This window comes from Helianthus annuus, chromosome 13 (assembly GCF_002127325.2).
Source record: "Helianthus annuus cultivar XRQ/B chromosome 13, HanXRQr2.0-SUNRISE, whole genome shotgun sequence".
Classification (NCBI taxonomy): domain Eukaryota; kingdom Viridiplantae; phylum Streptophyta; class Magnoliopsida; order Asterales; family Asteraceae; genus Helianthus; species Helianthus annuus.
The window spans coordinates 91,102,378-91,123,402 of NC_035445.2; the positions used below are offsets into that span (position 1 = coordinate 91,102,378).

The 21,025-nt window shown below is 39.5% G+C and overlaps 1 protein-coding gene and 2 long non-coding RNA genes across 3 annotated transcripts; 2 read left to right on the forward strand and 1 right to left on the reverse strand.

Moving 5' to 3' along the window:
• The first annotated feature begins 382 nt into the window (after window positions 1-382).
• LOC118485682 lies at window positions 383-3,090 on the forward strand. The gene is made up of 3 exons (XR_004877474.1): window positions 383-453; window positions 533-656; window positions 858-3,090. It is a non-coding gene; the product is annotated as an uncharacterized LOC118485682 (long non-coding RNA).
• Window positions 3,091-3,481: 391 nt separating this feature from the next.
• Window positions 3,482-4,426, forward strand: LOC110902957 (histone H2B). Its single transcript, XM_022149240.2, has one exon. The coding sequence runs from the start codon at window positions 3,515-3,517 to the stop codon at window positions 4,205-4,207; it is 693 nt and encodes a 230-aa protein (XP_022004932.1). The 5' UTR covers window positions 3,482-3,514; the 3' UTR covers window positions 4,208-4,426.
• A 2,681-nt stretch (window positions 4,427-7,107) lies between these two features.
• LOC110898595 lies at window positions 7,108-9,285 on the reverse strand. Its single transcript, XR_002569503.1, has 6 exons — window positions 9,246-9,285; window positions 8,870-9,023; window positions 8,450-8,625; window positions 7,924-7,989; window positions 7,639-7,699; window positions 7,108-7,552 (listed from the first exon to the last, which is right to left on the reverse strand). It is a non-coding gene; the product is annotated as an uncharacterized LOC110898595 (long non-coding RNA).
• Window positions 9,286-21,025: the final 11,740 nt, after the last annotated feature.

Consider the following 21,025-nt stretch of genomic DNA (forward strand, 5'->3'; position numbering starts at 1 on the left):
CAAGGCAAGTTAATTTTGCTTCTCATTAAAATAAATGTTCTATGCTCCAATTTTTTATTGGTTGTCACATGTTTAAATATTTTATACGTTGTCGATGCAAAGTTTTCCTATTCTTACAAGTATTGAAAGAGGTTAATGGTTATATGTCAGATGCATTTAGTTAAATATTGTGGTATAATTAACAAAAGTATACAAATTCCCAAAAATCTATGGTTTTAATGGACTAAGAATGGCTTAAATTTGAGAGATATGTTTGGCTGTATTATTATGTTACTTCTAATCATTTTTTAGGAAAAAAGAGTTTCAAATAGAATTGTTTTTTAGTTAATGCACCACTATAGTAATCACAATAATATATAAATATGAAAATTTCGGTTCATGCAGGATGTTGCAGTCAGGTTATTTGTATATCAAGAGTTTTCAGATGATGTGATCGTATCCTTTAAAATGGAGGTAGTTTTTGTTTTTATTTTTATTTTTTCACAATTTTATAGAAGATGTAAACTAACAAGTCAACTTACATGTAATTCAGGTTTTTTGATATTCATCAGGTTATCCTTAACGAAAAAGGCTTGGACATCCTAATATTTTCCTTTTCATGGGGGCTGTAACTTCAACACCTCAGTATCTATGCATTGTGACCGAGTACCTTCCCGGTTAGTTTCAAATAAAAAATAAAAGAATTAAAATTTAGGTTGGTGGAGTCAATTTACATGCTGGTAAGGTGTTTAATGAAATGATTTAGTGAGTCTTGTTTACTCCAGATGCACTTTCACATGTCCATTTTTAGTAAAGTTCTTATAACAATATTTTTTTCACCAAATTATTGATCTATTTTGTTTTTGAAATCATTGAAGGAACCCATAAGATATCCGTGGGCCCAAACCGGAGCTGAGTATGTCATTGAATCCACTGAAGTGTTTGTCGGCAAGTATTTTTAAACATGAAATTTCTATAGCCAATGGGCTAAACACATAAAATAATTTAAATGTAGAACTGTTAAACATAAATCCATTATATAGAATTATAGACTTAACGTTACAAGTTCGGTTTGGTTTCGATTATATCGGTTAACCAAAGCTTCATAACCATAACCATAAACGATTGATCGGTTAACCAAAGTTTCATAATCATAACCATCGGTAATGTTGGTTATCAGTTAAAATCGGTTCGATTATGTCGGTTATGGCGGTTAATTTGTTCATTCCTACAAGTAGGTTATGAATTTACATTTAGGTATATAATCATGATGAATGCGTTGGTGGTTTTTGGCTTTTACTTTGTACTAATACAAGTTTTATACATTTATAGTTAAATTAGATGTATATATGATTCTCTGCAAAGTTTGATTAAAAAGGTTTATATACCTGGTAATCTTTTCATTTGCAGGTGTAAGTGTTTTTTTGCCAACTCACAACTCATTGTAACACATAATATTTAAACTTTATTGTATTTGGCATGTTTAAGAAGATAGGTTAGTTGCAGTATAATGTCGATGTTTTCTTGTGATTCCAATCTATGAATGTGGTTTTGCTTTTAAGACACACTTTTTATGAAGTTGTAAAATGGTTGTAAATATTTAGTAATTAGGACTGGATTACTTGCCAAAAGCACAAATAATTGTTACCGAAGTTGTTTAATTTGTTGTAGTGTACTAACTAACTTTATTAATTAATATATAACAGTAATGAGGTTTAATAACAGTTTTTCTAACCTTTAGAAATAATTTCGTTTATATTTCCGAGACGCTATTTGTGTGTTTAAAATGATTACACACAAAATTAAGCGAGGAACAACTATACTTGCAAGGTTGAAGATTTACAAAGGAGTTCCAACTCCTCACAACAGGAAGAAAAGAATGGTCTTTCCTTATGTTCTCAAGTTAGTGTAGAATATCCACTGATTTATGAATTTGATGTGCTTGATATCAGTCGAGGTGATTTGTTACCCATGACTTGCGGCTTTGCACTCTCTTTAAGTTAAACGCGTTCTGATAGCTGCAAGCATTTAACATACATTTTGGGTGAGCTTCAACTCATTTAAACTGTTTCCCTTTTAGCGATAACCCATAATCTAACTCTACAAATTTGTTGATGTTGCCACCTCTAGGTTTTACTTTTGGGAGTGTCTATCGTTAATTCGACTGATTTCTTTGGGTCTAATATCCATATTATGTTATTTTATATGGTATGCTTTCATTTTCTATGTTGGCTTTAGATGTTATTTTTTCTGATTTTAGCTCTTAATCTCTGAACTATGTAGATGTGATGAATATTTGTTAAAAGTTCTTCTCATCTAGAAACAAATTTAAGAAAATTCTTACTACTCAAATTTAGTGGAATGTGTTGGTGATACTAATGGTTTAAATGTAGTTTCTCTTAAAAGCAGGTTGAAGAAACAGGCCTCAACTGTCACTTTCTCAGTTGTAGAAAATAATCGTTATATGGTTGAACCCGAGCCCATATAACAAAGTGCTAGAAGGAGCGTGCATTGGTAACAAACTTATTCTTTTGTGGACTTTTTTTGCGGGTACTACTTATCGTTCAACAACTTTTGCAAGAGAACAGGTACGAGTCGAAATGAGATATATATTATATGCATCCTTGGGTGTTCAACAAATAGGATTAGCTTCTTTTGATACATCAAATGTATATTGTTAATTAGTTCCCATTTTAGTTTAAGCATTCTTAATGTTTTTCACATTAGCTAAAAGGTGTTGTTTCTAAGATGTCTAGGTTAAATTTCAAATGATAAAAACAAACTTTATTGATTTAGCTAAAATCCGAGATGGTTATTTTTTTAGTTTTTAAGTATATACTACTTTTTTTCCGGCGAATCGACGAGTGACTAAGCTTGGTTGGATTTTTAGCTCATAAAGATCGTTTAGAAATAAAACAAGTCCGAGTAATCGAGATATAGAAGAAAGAAGATGCAAGACATGTGGATAATACACACATGGTGTATAAAGAAATCTTTAACGATTTTTTATTTTTTTTTTGTATTTCTTTTTTTTTCAATTCGTTGTAATTTAATATTTACCCAAGTAAAGGAATGATCTCAACGCCAATAAATATTATATGCCGGTGTGAAGCCATCCATGTAACTTCGTTTGATACATTACGTATCCGCGGGTAGAGAGATAGATTTCCTTACTTGAACGTTTGTTTCTTTCAAAAGATTATTTAATTTTAAGTTATATATTTGTGTGTTAAGCCACCCGCGAAACTCGCGGAGTCTTAGGCCAGTATATTATAATTTTGAATACACTTTAAAGGTTGATTCAAGATCCATGACTACATTGATATTTACTCTCTAAAAAAAACTATATTCAACTCCAATGATTATCTTAACTTTTAACAGTTTTACCACACGTAGCAATTAAACTCAGCACCCTCTACCCACGTGTCCTCCACGTGTCATCATTACACCACTTCAACCCATACACACTCCCCCAACTTCCACTTATATTCCACTCATCCGACAAAAACATCATTCAAACACAACATAAACATAAATGGCTCCGAAGAAAACCGTCGTGAAAACCACCAAAAAAACCTTACGAGAAACCGTCCAAGTTTCAGTAGTCGATCAAACCACCAAAACACCAATCGCTAGAGACTTTTCATCCAAAGAAAAAACCGAAATCACCACCGTTCAAAACGACGTCGAAACCCAAGTGGATGACGATGGTGAAACCCAAATGGATGACGACGAAAACGACGTCGTAAACCCACGAGAAACACGAGAAATCAAAATCCAAGACGCCACACCCACTCCGAAGAAAGACGAAAAAAAACGGAAGAAACCCGCCACCCGCGACACTGAAAAACCGAAGAAAATCGCGAGTGTCGCGGGTAGCGAAAAGAGGAAGAAGAGGAGGAGGAAGTTGGGGGAGAGTGGTGGGGGTGAAGGGTATAAAAGGTATTTGCATAGAGTGTTAAAGCAAGTGCATCCGGATTTAGGTATATCGTCGAAAGCGATGACGATAATCAACAATTTGATGGGGGATATGTTCGAGCGGCTGGCGGAGGTGGCGGGGCGGTTAGCGGAGGTCCATAAGAAGATGACGTTGACGTCGCGGGAGATTCAAGCGGCGGTGAAGTTGGTTTTGCCTGGAGAGCTTGGGAAGCATGCGATTGCAGAGGGGTCGAAAGCGGTTACGAGTTACGTGTCCTACGGTGGTGGTGGTGGTGCAACTAGATCTTAGGTTTCTTTGGTGGTTGTTTCAATGTTTTAAAAACCGGTTAAACCACTGGATCGAAACCACTGGATCGAACCAGTTTTGAGCCAAATCCGGTACGGTATAAACCGGATTTTAAAACATTGGTTGGTAGGTTTAGGGAGATTAGTTAGGAATGTATATGGTAAATGTAGTGCTAACGTTGTACTTGGTATCCTTGTTTAAATGTGTTATGTTTTCTAGGTTTAATTATTATGTTGTGTTTAAAGATGGGTTTGTATTTTTAGTTGTATGGTTTAAAGATCCTATACATACAATACGTTAAAAAGAAAACATAATACGTTAAAACATATTTAATTCGTCTTCAAACATGACGAATGACATCTCTTCATGATATAAACCTTCTCTAGAGGCATTTCTAACATTTTTTTAATAATTTTATTGCGGATATTGGTATAGATTTAGGAGTACCTGAATAGGTTTAGAGAGTGGGGCCCGTCAGGGAGTTGCAATCTTATGGCGGAAATTGATGTAGATTTAAGAGTAGGTTCAAAGAGTGTATAAGTGAATAGGTTTAGAGAGTGTATAAGTTAGTCGTTCTATCGGTATCAATATGTTTAGTAAGGGCCCGTCAGAGAGTTACAATCTTATGGCGGAAATTGATGTAGATTTAAGAGTAGGTTTAAAGAGTGTATGAGTCAGTAGTTACAAATTCTAGTCTTATAGCGGACATTGGTGCAGTTTTTGAGTAGTTTCATATGACGGACATTGGTGTAGATTTAGAGTAGTCTCATATGGCGGACATTGGTGTATATTTAGAGGTAGGTTACAAATTCTAGTCCTATAGCGGACATTGGTGCACATTTAGAGTAGTCTCATATAGCGGACACTGGTGTAGATTTAGAGTCTCATATAACGGACATTGGTGTATATTTAAAGAGTCTCATATAACGGACATTGGTGTATATTTAAAGGTAGGTTTAAAGGGTTTCTATACTAGATGTTCTAATAAAAATATTATCACGTGGGTCACTTGATCGGTCAAGGGTCACTTGGTTGTTCTGTAACAAAAAAATACTCAACAATGCGTTGCCTAAATAGAAAAAAAAAAAAAAAAAAAAAAAAAAAAAAAAAAAAAACTGAATCCAACTTGGTAGAGAAACCTCGATAAGTAGCCTAGTAAATATCTAATCTAAAACTTTTAATGGAGCCTCGGGGGATGAATTGAAAATAAACCATCACTGATAAATTTTTATTCTCCATGGTTGAATCGAGCAATAAGAATCGAGTTAAGACCGAATGACAAGCGATCCCTTTGGAAATGAGAGTAATAACCTTTTTTCCCTAACTAAAACTAATTGATAAAAATATAAAGGGATTGATCAAAACACTCATTTTGATAAATAGTTTTTAAAACACCCATTTTAGTAAATATTTTTTATAAATAAAGAAACTCTGTTTATAAAGATCTACTTTACTAAATACACTTTTTTATAGTGGGCTTGAGCCCTCTTGAAAAGCAAAAAAACAATTGATTGGGCCGTAGTCCAAAAGATGACCTAACAAAAATCGGCCCAAGAGAATAATTCGACCAATCTTGAAGACTTGAACTCCTTTTGTTCTATCTTCTTCTTCCTTGTTATATATCCTTTCAAATATAAACTTGAGGTTTCTTATTAATTTCCTTGATTCTTAATATAAATTATGAATATGCAAATATGTTTATCTCCACTAAAATAAACTAATGTCTTAATTAAATTAACTCGAAACCTTCTTTTTTTAGACATAATTAAAACAACTTTATGATAAATATTACAAAAATCATTCATGTTTAAACCTAAATCAACTGACTTCTCCTTTGTAACATCTCAAATTTTGGGTATATCATATATAATAACATTTCTAGACTTGAAAAGATAGTATATCGATTCCAGCGAGCAAGCTTCCAATCGCAGATGTCAAACAAAACCCCTCAATTGACAGCCCCTTGTTCGCAGGTCAGTCTATTACACAGGTTCTGGCTTCACTGTTGCAGTTCCGATCAGACTTGAGGTTTCTCAGATTCGCCAAAACCTACAATTGATCGCTTCTGAGTTGCAGGTATCAGTCAACAAGAACCCCTTGTTTCGCAGGTTTGTTGATCCTCACAGGTCCCTTGAACGGTCGATTTAATCCGCTCTGATACCAATTAAAGGGATTAATTAGTACAGAATGTTTTGATCAGAATACAATTCTTCACGGTTAAACACCCACGAATCTTTATTACGGAGAAATCTAACTCAAAAACTCCAAATTACAATTTTCCCTACCAATTTGATTGGTATATATAGCTAACCTAAACACGTTAGACTATAACTAGGAAACCTATTAATTAATTACATAATAATTATCTAAACACTAGGTTATCACCCGGGTAGAAACCCGGGCTGGAAAATTAAAATTACATTAATTTAATCATAAGTGTATAAATAAAAATAATGCAAATAAAGTAACATAAGGGGGGTGTTATATAGAACACGATGTTATACATTTAGCCCCTACACTATACATTTAGTTTACTTTTCGACACTATGGGCGACTACTTGGGCTTTATAAAACTTTGGAATATGTTAAAAACATAACTTCACTTGTAAAACTATAATGAAAAAGACTCCTCAATCTACACTTTTAAATACAACTCCTGTTAAGTAAATAAATGATGAAATAAATAAAAAATTATGAAGTCAAGTATTGTGGTTGTGAAGTATTGTGGTTTGTTAAAGATAATATATAGGATGCATATTTAAGAGATGGGTGACCCGAATTTTAAATGGATCCCGCTTCCACCTACAATCTTATTCAACCCATTTATATAAGTGAAATGCAAAAAAGGGAAAAAAAGAGAGAGAAAAAGCTATGCATTTGGTTAAATTCTTGACAAATATTAGTTTATCTCAACGCCATCTCAAATTATTACTTGCTCTAGCAAATCTTAAAGTTGCATACAGAAAGTCATATATTGTAATAGAGGTGGCATGTACATATAATTTCAAATTATCATAAACCATAGCAGTGTAAAGTAATCTAAATAGTTGATTTAGTGATGATGTGTACTCTACCAATACAAAATAAATGTGTTTTGGGCTTTTTCTGGGATTTGTGAATTAAAAGACTGCATCGTCTCTTTCTCATCTTCTCCCTCAACTTCATCTCCTCCTTGCTATCAAGGTGACATCTATAATATCTTTGCCTATTGCTACTTCAAAGCTTTGAAAAGCTGTTAGAAAGTTAAAAAAAATGAAATAAACACCTCTTTATATTAAAAAAATATTTCTGATAAAAAAATTAAAAGATACTTCCTTGAATAACAGGAAGAATGTGTGCATCCAGCTTCTACAAATGTTGTCAGGAATATGAAAAGTTTTCAGGTAATTGTGTTTAAAATGTTTTTTTTTTTTTTGTGAATTAGAAAGTCAAACCTTGTTAATTATCTATAAGAAGCTCCAACATATAGTTATTCCATACGAACCGCGGTTCTGCCTGTGTCAACGAAATTCAAACATGTATTTCATTGATAACGGGTCGAATGTGGAAGGAAAATTAGCAAAAAAGAAATAGTAGTCTAAAGTATATACAAAATGGACATAAAAAGTATTGATGGACTTAAACCGGCCCGACCCTTTTTGACCCATCCCGCACAATTTGCCAACTCTACTTTCGGCAATGGTAGATCCATGATTTCTATTAATGTAAGCAATACTTACCTACCTCCAGAGAGGAAGAGAGGAAGTCTGGCTGATTCTTCACCCAAGTCATTCAACCGTTGGGCGCTGCAAAAAGGCAAAAAAGTAAGGAATAAGATAAGTAATTGATAATATTTTGCCATGCCAGAACCACCATAGAGCCATATGTCAGCGAAAAAGTCAACATGGTCTTCTGGACCATTTAACAGTGTTAGACTCCCTTAAATATAGTTTTTGGAAGTTTGATGCTTAATTGCCTAGAGAAAAATGCCAAATAATGTGGTAAAAGGTCTTAATATTCATCAAATAATTAGTAAAACTGCATTCCAAAAGGATATATATGAAATTTTGAACTTTTAAAAGGAATTATATGCAACTGCCCCTAATACATTAGTTAAAATAGTCTGAGGCCCTGAGTATTAACTAAAGATGAAGAAAGTCACTTATAATAGTTTGAACTTTTAAAGGGCTTCATATGCAACTGCCCCTAATATTTTAGTTAAAATAAAATAGCCTGAGTATTAACTAAAGATAAAGAATGACATACTTCATCATAAACTTGATTCAACACAATTTGACCATCAATATTCTCATGCGACCCTTCTCTTCTTGCAGCGATGAAAGGTGCATTGTTGTTCTCAATAACTGATGTTGTCGTGTATATGGGGCCTACAGGTGACAATCCACTTGACACTACAGCATGAAATTGAGTTTCTCCTATACCTGCTCAAAATATATTAACAACTTTTCATAACTGGATGGAACCAACCTTTAGTTGCAATAGATAAAAAATTAAAACACAAAAGGAAAATTGATCGAAGTATTTAATCTAGAAGAACAGTACTTCAGAAAGTGGAGACTCAAATAGCAACATAAAATTTGAAAAACAAAAAGAAGGTTCCAGATCAACAAACATAGGAAGATACAAAAGAAACAATAAGGATATGTTACAACATAAAATATATACCCGCAAGTGTAGCTTTTGAAGTTACCAGGAGGTTTATTCATGTCCACTGCAAATACCAAGGAAACAGCAGCAAAAGCATTATCAGTCTCGTTGGTGTATCGGAACTTAAAGAAATGATCACCAACAATGACAGTTTCTGGTGGAAGGGCACAATCTACAAAAAAAAAACATATAATTTGTCACACCCCCAAAATCCACACGCGGAGTACCACCGCTTGGAGGCGTGACTGACCAGGATCAAGCCATCAATCATATCAAACATAGCATTTAATAATAATAAAAGTCATTAAAATAGTTCATCATGACATGATCGATGTTTCAAAACCAAGCATTGTTTAAGTAGCGGAAGCATTGTTTAAACCCAAGTTAAACATACTGAAATGTCATAAGTGTCTAACAAAGTAATACGATCCTTGTCCACAACGACCGGCTCCTCTTTGTGCAAGCTCCATGTACCTAACGATCTGCAAGGCATGTAACAGAATGATCAACAAACTAGTTGAGCGAGTTCACAGTAAGTAAGTGCGTAACAGTAAGTAACGGGTGGCTCTACTGGGCCGATAGTAAGTTATACAAGAGGGGGCTTCCCATGTTATGTGACCACTAGACTATTCGTATCAACTACTCGTATCATCCCTGTTCTTCTTCCGAGAACAGTAGCGCGTATGGGGTGTACGTAGGTTTTACGCACGTATCCTTCACAACCGAGGATAGGAGACGCGGGGGTGTACGTGGGTTTCACGTACGTATCCTTTGTACCGAGGATAGAAGTAAGTAATGCGTACACGTAGGTTTTACGTGCGTGCCTGACATCCGAGGCAGTAATTGGCATATGACCACGTAGGTGTTATCCTAACCTACGGAACCGTCCTGACATCCGAGGATCATGGTAGGTGATAGTCTAGGAAAAACATATGTACGTTCTTAGTAATTGGTAACCTTTATCCCATTCCCACGACCCGGGAATCCCATGCCTTAGTAGGAGTGTGAACTCACCTGGGTTTGCTCGGCAGACAATAAAACGCTCAAGTATACAAGTAAGGGATCAACCACGTCCTATCAGGGTTACTTATGCAAGTTAGGTTCGTACTCAACTATTGCACGTATAAGCTACACGTATGTATACACATATAATCATGGCAAGAATCACGTATGCATGTGAACTGGTAAGAGCATAGCATTAACATTCATGTGCGATCCAATGTCTAAGTCCGAAATACAAACAGCCCAAATATCATGTTGGCCCAAACAGATAAGCAGTCCAATAAAATATCAGTCATAAGATTGGGCCCGTGACAGTGTAGGCCCAATACAGTGTACGTGCAGCTAGTCTCGAGTCGCAACCGGCGATCTCGAGTCGCAACCGAGAGTTACGAGTCACCGCAGGAGATTACGAGTCGCAACAGGAGGTTGCGAGTCGCAATGGTGATTTCGGCTCATCATGGTCCGGTTACGAGTCGCAACGGGACTCGCAACCATGGTTCCGGCTGATGTTGTTGTGTGGTCTCGAGTGGGGTGCCGACTCGCAATTGATGATACCGAGTCGCAACCGTGTGTGTGTAACAGCTTTCCTGATTTCATGCAATTCAGTTACAACATTTATGCAAATCAATTATCGTTGTCAGTTTCCAAAAATCAATTAACAACTAACAGTTTACCATCCAAGAAATTATCGATCAAACAGGGTTTTCTAAACCTTAATTCGTATGAACAACAACATGAACAACCCTTACACAATTCATCAATAATTATACATTCTAACATGGATCTCGATTACCAATTATATCCGATCAAACAATACATAACAGCCGATCCATCATACATTCATATATATCCGATTCGTGTGCAAGCCGATTACATGATCATTATCTATCATTGATTAGTAACATCCAATCTAACGTTATCATACACAACATGTTAACAAGAATCCTTCGGGTATCAAGCAATCATCAATATACAAACAATAACACACAACCAATAACATAATCACTAACCGGATTAAAGAAGGAGAAGAGGATGATCCGAGTAGGGGATGCTCTTGCCGTCGGGTTCCAAGCAAGCCGAGAGAGAGAGAGCAAGTAGGGTTTGTGTGTGTGTGATGTTTTGTAACAACAATGAGAATCAAACCCTTACCAAAGGGTTTAGTGTTTGCGAGTGGGGAGTGGGCCGAGCCCACTCGGTTGCCTAATGGGTCCGCGTACAAGGTGTGGCCCAAAGGGCTTGTGCACTCGAATGTAGTGTTGTGCGGTTCGGTTCAAGTTGTGCGGTTTGGGTTCGTGAACACATAATCATACATACACACATAATGCACATAAACATAACATACCAAGTATTCATTCAATTAATAACGTTCTCGGAAACACGTATCGTTACACAAAGTAAGTCTAAAGTTCGAGTTGTCACATTATCCCCAACTAATTGGAAATTTCGTCCCGAAATTTGGTATGCACTCACTGAGGAAGCTAGGTAAGTTATAGCGTTCACTGGTTTTCCTGGGGTGTCACATCCTCCCCCTGTTGATCTGGAATTTCGTCCCGAAATTCCGAAGTAGTAGCTTCAGCCTCAGTAGTGGTAGCATTGGTTTCGAATAACTGGGGATACTTTTCTGTCATCCTGTCTTCACGTTCCCAGGTGTACTCTGGGCCACGTTTGGAGTTCCAACGAACTCGAACAAGAGGGATTCTCTTGCTTTTGAGGACCTTCACATCCCGGTCCGTGATTTCAACTGGTTCCTCGACGAACTGCAACCGCTCGTCGATAGTGAGTTCCTTAAAAGGAATGATGAGGGTTTCATCTGATAAGCACTTCTTTAGGTTCGACACATGAAAGACATTGTGAACTGCTCCGAGTTCAGCTGGTAGGTTCAACTTGTAGGCTACCTTGCCAATCTTTTCTAAGATTTCGAATGGTCCGACGTACCGCGGATTCAGTTTGCCCCTTTTGCCAAAACGTACCACACCCTTCCAGGGTGAAACTTTTAGTAAAACTCGGTCCCCGACCTGAAATTCCAAAGGCTTTCTACGCTTGTCCGCGTAGGCTTTCTGACGGTCGCGTGCTGCCGCCATGCGTTGTCGTATCTGTGCTATCTTTTCTGTGGCGTCCACTACAATCTCTGGACCCGTAATCTGAGTATCCCCCACCTCTGCCCAACAAAGAGGTGACCGGCATTTACGTCCGTACAATGCCTCGAATGGAGCGGCTTGAATGCTGGTATGGTAACTGTTATTATACGAGAACTCCACCAATGGGAGGTGTTTTTCCCAGCCGTTGCCGAAATCGATAACGCATGCCCTAAGCATGTCTTCAAGTGTTTGAATCGTTCGCTCAGACTGCCCATCGGTCTGAGGATGATATGCTGTGCTCATGTCTAATCGTGAGCCGAAAGATTTATGCATCGCTTGCCATAGCTCTGACGTGAATCGTGCATCGCGATCCGAAATAATAGAGGTGGGCACTCCGTGCCTCGAAACAACTTCCTTAAGGTACACGTCTGCGAGAGTGGAGAACTTGTCCGTTTCCTTAATCGGCAGGAAGTGTGCAGACTTGGTGAGTCGATCAACTATGACCCATATTGTATCGTTCCCACGCTGAGATCTAGGTAAGCCTGTAACAAAATCCATGGAAATTTCCTCCCATTTCCATTGCGGTATCTTAGGCTGCTGAAGTAGACCAGCTGGTTTCTGGTATTCGACCTTGACTCTCGCACAGGTCAAACATTTTCCAACGTACGTAGCGATGTGGGCCTTCATACTAGGCCACCAATAAGTAGTGTTGATATCGTGGTACATTTTATCCGACCCTGGATGTACCGAGTAGCGAGACTTGTGTGCTTCGTCCATCACAAGTTCGCGTAGACCGCCATAAAGTGGGACCCAAATACGCCCCGTTACATAGTAGGCGCCGTCTGCCTTCTGTTCCATTTGCTGTCGTGAGCCGCGTAAGGCTTCAGCCTTATTGTTTTCTGGCTTCAGTGCTTCTGTCTGAGCAGCTCGTATCTGAGCAGGAAGGCTAGACTGAATCGTAAGCTGGAGCGCTCGCACGCGCTTCGGTAAGGTGTCTTTCCGACTGAGGGCATCAGCCACAACATTGGCTTTGCCTGGATGTTACTTGATGGCGCATTCGTAATCGTTCAGTAGTTCGACCCATCTTCGTTGACGCATGTTCAAATCCTTCTGCTTAAAAATATGCTCGAGACTCCTGTGATCGGTGTAAATCGTGCACCTGGTACCGTACAGGTAGTGTCGCCATATCTTAAGCGCGAAAACAACAGCTCCCAGCTCTAAATCGTGCGTCGTGTAGTTTCGTTCGTGAACCTTGAGTTGCCGAGAAGCGTAGGCTATCACTTTATCACGTTGCATCAACACACATCCAAGACCCTGGATGGATGCATCACAATATACTACGAAGTCTTCTGTGCCTTCTGGCAACGAGAGAATAGGCGCACTGCAAAGCCTATCCTTTAAGTACTGAAAAGCGGTTTCCTGCGTTTTGCCCCAACGGTAGGTGACACCCTTCTGTGTCAGTAGCGTAAGTGGTTGCGCGATCTTTGAAAAGTCTTTAATAAACCGTCTGTAGTAGCCTGCCAAACCCAAGAATTGGCGTATTTCTGTCGGTGTACGCGGTGCAGGCCAATTTCTGATCGAATCTACCTTGGATGGATCGACGTGAATCCCATCCTTGTTTACCACGTGGCCTAAGAAGTGGACTTCACGAAGCCAGAAGTCGCATTTAGAAAGCTTGGCGTACAGCTGTTCCTTCCGAAGGAGTTCCAATATAAGGCGTAGGTGTCGCTCGTGTTCCTCCTGACTCTTGGAGTAAATCAGAATGTCGTCGATGAAAACAATGACGAACTTGTCGAGATAGGGTTTGCATACCCTGTTCATAAGATCCATGAATACCGCAGGTGCGTTCGTAAGTCCGAACGGCATAACCAAGAACTCGTAGTGACCATAGCGAGTTCTGAATGCTGTCTTAGAGACGTCCTCCTCGCGGACTCTCAGTTGATGATATCCTGACCGTAGGTCGATCTTGGAATAGTAACACGACCCTTGCAACTGGTCGAATAAGTCGTCTATGCGTGGAAGAGGATAACGGTTCTTCACCGTCACCTTGTTTAGTTCCCTGTAGTCTATACACATCCTGAACGTACCGTCTTTCTTTTTCACGAAAAGCACTGGAGCTCCCCAAGGCGAAGAGCTTGGACGAATGAAGCCCTTTTCCAAGAGCTCTTGTAGCTGCTTTGACAATTCTTCCAATTCTGATGGAGCTAGACGATATGGTGCGCGAGCTATGGGTGCTGCTCCTGGAGCGAGCTCGATCTGAAATTCAACCTGACGATGAGGCGGTAAGCCAGGTAAATCTTCAGGAAACACCTGAGGGAAGTCACGTACGACTGGTATATCCTCCAATTTCTTTTCCTTTACTGATGCGTCTGAAACAAGAGCCAAAATGGTTGTGTGACCTTTACGTAAGCACTTCTGAGCCTTCAAGAATGAGATGATGCCAACCACTGCACCACTCTTGTCACCTTGAACCTCGAGAGGTTCTTGACCTGAACGAGGAATGCGAATAACCTTCTCGCTGCATAAGATTTCTGCCTGGTGTTGGGATAGCCAATCCATCCCAATCACGACGTCGAAACTGCCCAAAACTATGGGAATGAGATCGATAGAGAAGGCTTGACCAGCTAGGACAAGATTACAACCCTGAACTACGTGCGTGGCTTCTAGACTTTTACCGTTAGCTAACTCTACTACGTGTTTGGTGGGTAAAAGTGTTGGTGCACGTTTTAGCAGTTGACACATTTTCACAGACATATAGCTTGTATCCGCACCCGAATCAAACAAAACAGTAACGTAAATATTGTCGAGGAGAAACTTACCCATAACAACGTTGGGATCGTTCACTGCGTCACCTCGACCTAGCACAAAAGCACGACCCCGAGCTTCGTTGCCGTTGTTATTTCCTCCATTGTTGTTGCCGTTGCCCTGGTTGTTGTTGTTGTTGTTGTTGTTCTGGTTCCTGTTGAGCTGTGGGCAGTGTCTCTTGATGTGGCCTTCAGCACCACAATTGTAGCATCCTTTGTTGCCCTGTTGTTGGTTAGGCTGAGCGTGAGGCTGCTGCTGATTTTGGTTCGCAGGACGAAGGCTTCTACAGTCTTTGGCCTCGTGACCCATCTTGAGGCATCTTTGACAACGACCCTTGGTACACTGGCCGTTGTGGTGCCTGTTGCAGTTGTTGCACTTTGGAAGATTTCCGCGATATCCACCCTGCCTGTGGTTACCTGACGACTGCTGGTTAGGGCTTTGATAGTTGTCAGTCTTTCGCTGCTGATTCTGGGACTGAACCGAAACTGATGCTTTGCTTGAATCCCCCTCCCATTTCCTCTTATTGTCACTGAGGGTAACGGGAGTAGCTGAAGGAGTGACTGTAGCAGTAGCGCTGACACGCTTAGGCAGTTTATTCTGATCCACTGCCTGATCGGTGATGCGATGAGCGAGACGCTGGATTTCCTGGATGTTGTCGAGGTTAGCCGAGGTAACGTGGCTCTGGATTTCTGGTGCCAACCCCTTGAGATACATCTCGATGCGCTTGTATGGAGGGTCTACCATAGTTGGACACAGCACGGCCAGCTCGTTTGACCGCTTGGTATACGCTTCAATCTCCGACCCAACCATTTTCAGATTATACAGCTCGTCTTCTAGCTTGTGAATATCTTCACGCGTACAATACTCTCTCTTGATAAGTTCCTTAAAATCGTTCCAGGGTGTGGCGTTAGCAGCTGCCAACCCCAGAATTTGCACCTGCGCGTTCCACCAGGTTAGCGCGATTCCTTCTAAAGTGCCGGTGGCGTATTTCACCCTGCGTGCCTCAGGGCATTCACACATTTCGAATACTGATTCTAGCTTCTCGAACCAGTGGAGGAGTCCAACCGCTCCTTCTGTGCCGCTGAACGTGCCGGGACGACAGTCCATAAAGTTCTTGAATGTGCAGACAGGCTGCTGCGCGTGTTGACCTATTGTGTACGAATAGGACGAAGTTAAATACGAGAGTTAATGTAGGATCTAGAGATCCTAGTGTGTGCCTATACTGCAGGATATACTACCTGCTTGAGCTGCTGCAACTGCCGCAGCAACTTGGGCTTGAACAAGAGCCTCTAACTGGGCTTGTGTCATGTTAATTCTTCCAGCCATTGATCTTCATGTCAAAGGCGAAATAGGTGAGAAAAGTTCGCGAATAGTGCGATGACAGAAAAGTGTAAGCACGTAAGGGTTCTTAAGCAATAGCAAATAGTGAGCATTGTCGTCTAAGCATACCACGAGCAAAGTTCTAAGTAATTCTAGCAAGTAGGCAATAAACGTAAACCTTATTACCTAAAATGTCGAGTCTTGCACGTGGAGCGAAGCGTCGTTGTGGATCGTTGAGAGCACTGTTCTGGTTATAGTCTGGTTTTAATAAAAACGTTTTCCCATATTAAAACCAAGTTCTCTATAACCAATGGCTCTGATACCAATCTGTCACACCCCCAAAATCCACACGCGGAGTACCACCGCTTGGAGGCGTGACTGACCAGGATCAAGCCATCAATCATATCAAACATAGCATTTAATAATAATAAAAGTCATTAAAATAGTTCATCATGACATGATCGATGTTTCAAAACCAAGCATTGTTTAAGTAGCGGAAGCATTGTTTAAACCCAAGTTAAACATACTGAAATGTCATAAGTGTCTAACAAAGTAATACGATCCTTGTCCACAACGACCGGCTCCTCTTTGTGCAAGCTCCATGTACCTAACGATCTGCAAGGCATGTAACAGAATGATCAACAAACTAGTTGAGCGAGTTCACAGTAAGTAAGTGCGTAACAGTAAGTAACGGGTGGCTCTACTGGGCCGATAGTAAGTTATACAAGAGGGGGCTTCCCATGTTATGTGACCACTAGACTATTCGTATCAACTACTCGTATCATCCCTGTTCTTCTTCCGAGAACAGTAGCGCGTATGGGGTGTACGTAGGTTTTACGCACGCGAGTCGCAACCGTGTGTGTGTAACAGCTTTCCTGATTTCATGCAATTCAGTTACAACATTTATGCAAATCAATTATCGTTGTCAGTTTCCAAAAATCAATTAACAACTAACAGTTTACCATCCAAGAAATTATCGATCAAACAGGGTTTTCTAAACCTTAATTCGTATGAACAACAACATGAACAACCCTTACACAATTCATCAATAATTATACATTCTAACATGGATCTCGATTACCAATTATATCCGATCAAACAATACATAACAGCCGATCCATCATACATTCATATATATCCGATTCGTGTGCAAGCCGATTACATGATCATTATCTATCATTGATTAGTAACATCCAATCTAACGTTATCATACACAACATGTTAACAAGAATCCTTCGGGTATCAAGCAATCATCAATATACAAACAATAACACACAACCAATAACATAATCACTAACCGGATTAAAGAAGGAGAAGAGGGTGATCCGAGTAGGGGATGCTCTTGCCGTCGGGTTCCAAGCAAGCCGAGAGAGAGAGAGCAAGTAGGGTTTGTGTGTGTGTGATGTTTTGTAACAACAATGAGAATCAAACTGTAAGGCCTCCTAATCCAAGATCTCACTCAGCTAAAGCAACCAACAGGTGTGCGGAATCCACCTGATGATCAACCACTGTAGATGAACACAAGAATGCAAGGATTTGAGAGAGAAATCAAGAATACACAGAGTATTCTTGATGAAGATGAATGACGTCACTCACACAAAGCGCCGCCAGACAAAAGAGAATGATTAGGGCACAGAAATTCACACAGAATCGTTACCTTGTCTATTCCATATTAAAGTATATATACAAGGTGAATCTCAGACTTTCCACACCAAATAGAAAGTCCGAACAAAACATAAGGCACAAAGCCTTGCTACAAAACTCAGACAAACCAAGACTAAACAAACTCAGACAAGAGAACTAGACTAAATAAACTCTGTCTAAATAAACTCTTTCTATAAACCTTCTAGAAACTATTCCAATAAACTCTTTCTAGAAAACCTTCTAGAAACTCTTCCAATAAACTCTTTCTAGAAAACCTACTAGAAGCTCTCCAAATAAACTCTTTCTAAACTTTGGACAATGTTCAATAAAGACCCTTGATGTTGGAAGCCTTGCACTTATCACCCAAAAGTGCATTAACAAACTCCCCCTTGATCAGTGCATGGTCTTCATTGAACTTGAGATCTTCAATTCCTCTTTGAAAAGACGCTACCTGCCCAGACCTTGTTCTTCACACAGAACTGAACCACCTTGATGGACTGGTCAGCTAGAACACGATCTTCTTCATTGTATTTTAGAGGCCGGCGTCGAAGCTTCTTCAGATGTTCTCCCCTTAAGTTTGCAAGCCAAATCAGATCCAGCACCTAAGCAATCTCCTCCGTTACTTTCGTTTTAGAAATCACTGCTTCCCCAGTCTTGAGATGCACGAGCCAGATACACACTGCTTCTCCAAATATTCCATCTTGAGATGAACGATCCAGATGCACACAGCTTCTCCAATCTTCCATCTTGAGATGAACGATCCAGACCTGAAACACTTAACCCAGGATTAAGAAACTTGACCCCGAAGATATCGGCCCAAACCTGGATCCCAAAATAAATTCCAATACCCCAGAATAAACAACTTAAATATTAAACAACCAACATTTAATAACTTGTTTAAACAATTTTCACAACCCTAGAGTATTCTTAATAAGATAACTCGCACATAGAAACAAGAAAGCAAAATCTTTTTGTGATTTTTCAATTTTTTTTTTTTTTTTTTTTTTGACTGAAAGGAAATAAAACCTAGAACGTATTTACACTAATTATCCTTTTGTGAAGTCGGAGCAAGGAATCATATCGATTTTTCTGTCGGTATCCAACACCGAAACCACAGCATTTAGCTTTAATGTTTTAGACTAATGTTGACAGTTCAAGACGTTCAACGGTATTGTGGTCCACTTAAGTTTTAGCGCGCTTTCGAACACTGTTTTCGAGATATGGAATTAAGTGTATTAAGCTGACATTAACTGTGTTTACCCACCTCAGAATATACTCCCGTATCAAGGTATGCGCGAGAGATCATCTTACTGGTGAGTATACCATTTATCATCTGTTTTTGACGTATAAGCTAATGTGAGATACTCACTTATTTGAGTTTCAGATGCAAAGGGCACAGGAGCAAGTCATTTGTGATAGAATCACTTATTGAAGATAGACTTGACTCCCGCAAGATTTTGAGGGACATGTGATTGTTTATCACTTATTCGAGTCGGGTGCATCATGTGTTGAAGATATTTACACGTATGTATGGTATCATGGAAGATCTAGACTTGCGTCCCCGTTGTTTTCGGTAAAAGAAGCAACCATGATACCCAGATGATAAACAGCATAAAGACCACGTATCTCAGAACCTCGGCAATCTATCAAACGAAATTACGGTACCAAGACCATATATCCGAGAGATGCGCCACACGAGTTACGCAGATCATTATGTTTATATACCAAAAACGGGTTCTTATTTACGCGTAAAACCTACCGATGCAACGCATAATGAAGCTGTCACATTTAACAGTTAATCTCATATATATATAGCCATAGTCCTGCATCAGATACGACTAACCGATGTACTATCATTTCCCTTATATCTCAACACGACTTCATTTTAGATTTTTCATATGTTTTTGTATTTTTCTGAAATTTATCCTACAACTAAGTAAAATATTTTTGGAGTTTTTCAATTTTTCGAAAGCGGTAAGAACTATACAGGAAAGATAAAATAAAGTTTCTATGCGAGTTTGGAAAGCATTTTACTCTGGGTTGATCATGCCAATCATTCGGACCAGATTTTCAAATCTAGCCCGATCGAATGTTTTCGTAAACAGGTCGGCAAGATTATCCAAGGTGTCTACCCTAACCACTTCTATTAACCCCTTCTCAGCACAGTCGCGAATAAAGTGATGCCTAACATCTATGTGCTTAGTGCGTGAGTGATTTACCGGATTGTTTGTTATGGAAATGGCAGAGTTATTATCAACAAGGATAGGAGTTCGAGTAAAATTCAAACCGTAGTCCCTCATTTGCTGCTGAATCCACAAGACCTGAGCACAACAGCTTGAAGCAGCAATGTACTCGGCCTCGCACGTGGATAGAGAAACGGCAACTTGCTTTTTGCATTGCCAAGAGACAAGACGGTTTCCAAGAAGTTGTGCGCCGCCAGAGGTTGACTTTCTGTTCATCCGGCACCCTCCGAAATCTGCGTCAGCATACGCCATCAAATCCAGACCACCTTCAGCTGGATACCACAATCCAAGCTTAGGCGTTCCTTTCAGATATCTGAAAATACGCTTGACAGCTTTCAAGTGCGACTCTTTCGGAGTTGATTGGTACCTAGCACACAAACAAACAGAGAACATAATATCTGGTCGTGAAGCAGTTAGATACATCAATGAACCTATCATTGCTCGATATAGAGTCGGATCCACTTCAGGATCTTTCTCATCATCGGGTGAAAGCTTGAGATTTGTTGGTAGAGGCGTGTCATAGGGTAAGCTATCTTCCAATCCAAATCTTTTGAGAATCTCGTGGACATACTTTGTCTGGTGCACGTACGTCCCGGTTTTTTCTTGACTCACTTGAAGACCTAGAAAGAATGATAACTCGCCCATCGCGCTCATTTCAAACTTTGACTTCATCACCTTCTCAAACTCACGACACAACTCTTCATTTGAAGAACCAAAAATTATGTCATCAACGTAAATTTGCACGATCAGAAAGTCTCCCCCTTTCTTCAAAATGAACAGTGTGGAGTCGATTGCACCACGCGAGAACCCATGCTCCAATAGATGCTTTGACAACGTCTCGTACCAAGCTCGAGGAGCCTGATGGAGACCATAGAGAGCCTTGTCCAACAAATAGACCTTGTTGTCTAACCCTGGAGCTTCGAAACCCGGCGGTTGGGACACATACACAGTTTCATGCAATTTCCCATAAAGAAAGGCGCTTTTCACATCCAACTGATAGACTTTGATACGCATGTGTGCAGCAAAGGCTAGAAACAAACGAATAGCTTCCAGTCTTGCCACCGGTGCATAAACTTCTGTAT

Excerpts from the sequence above, each read along its gene's own strand:
- LOC110902957 (XM_022149240.2), top strand. The coding sequence starts at position 3,515 with ATGGCTCCGAAGAAAACCGTCGTGAAAACCACCAAAAAAACCTTACGA.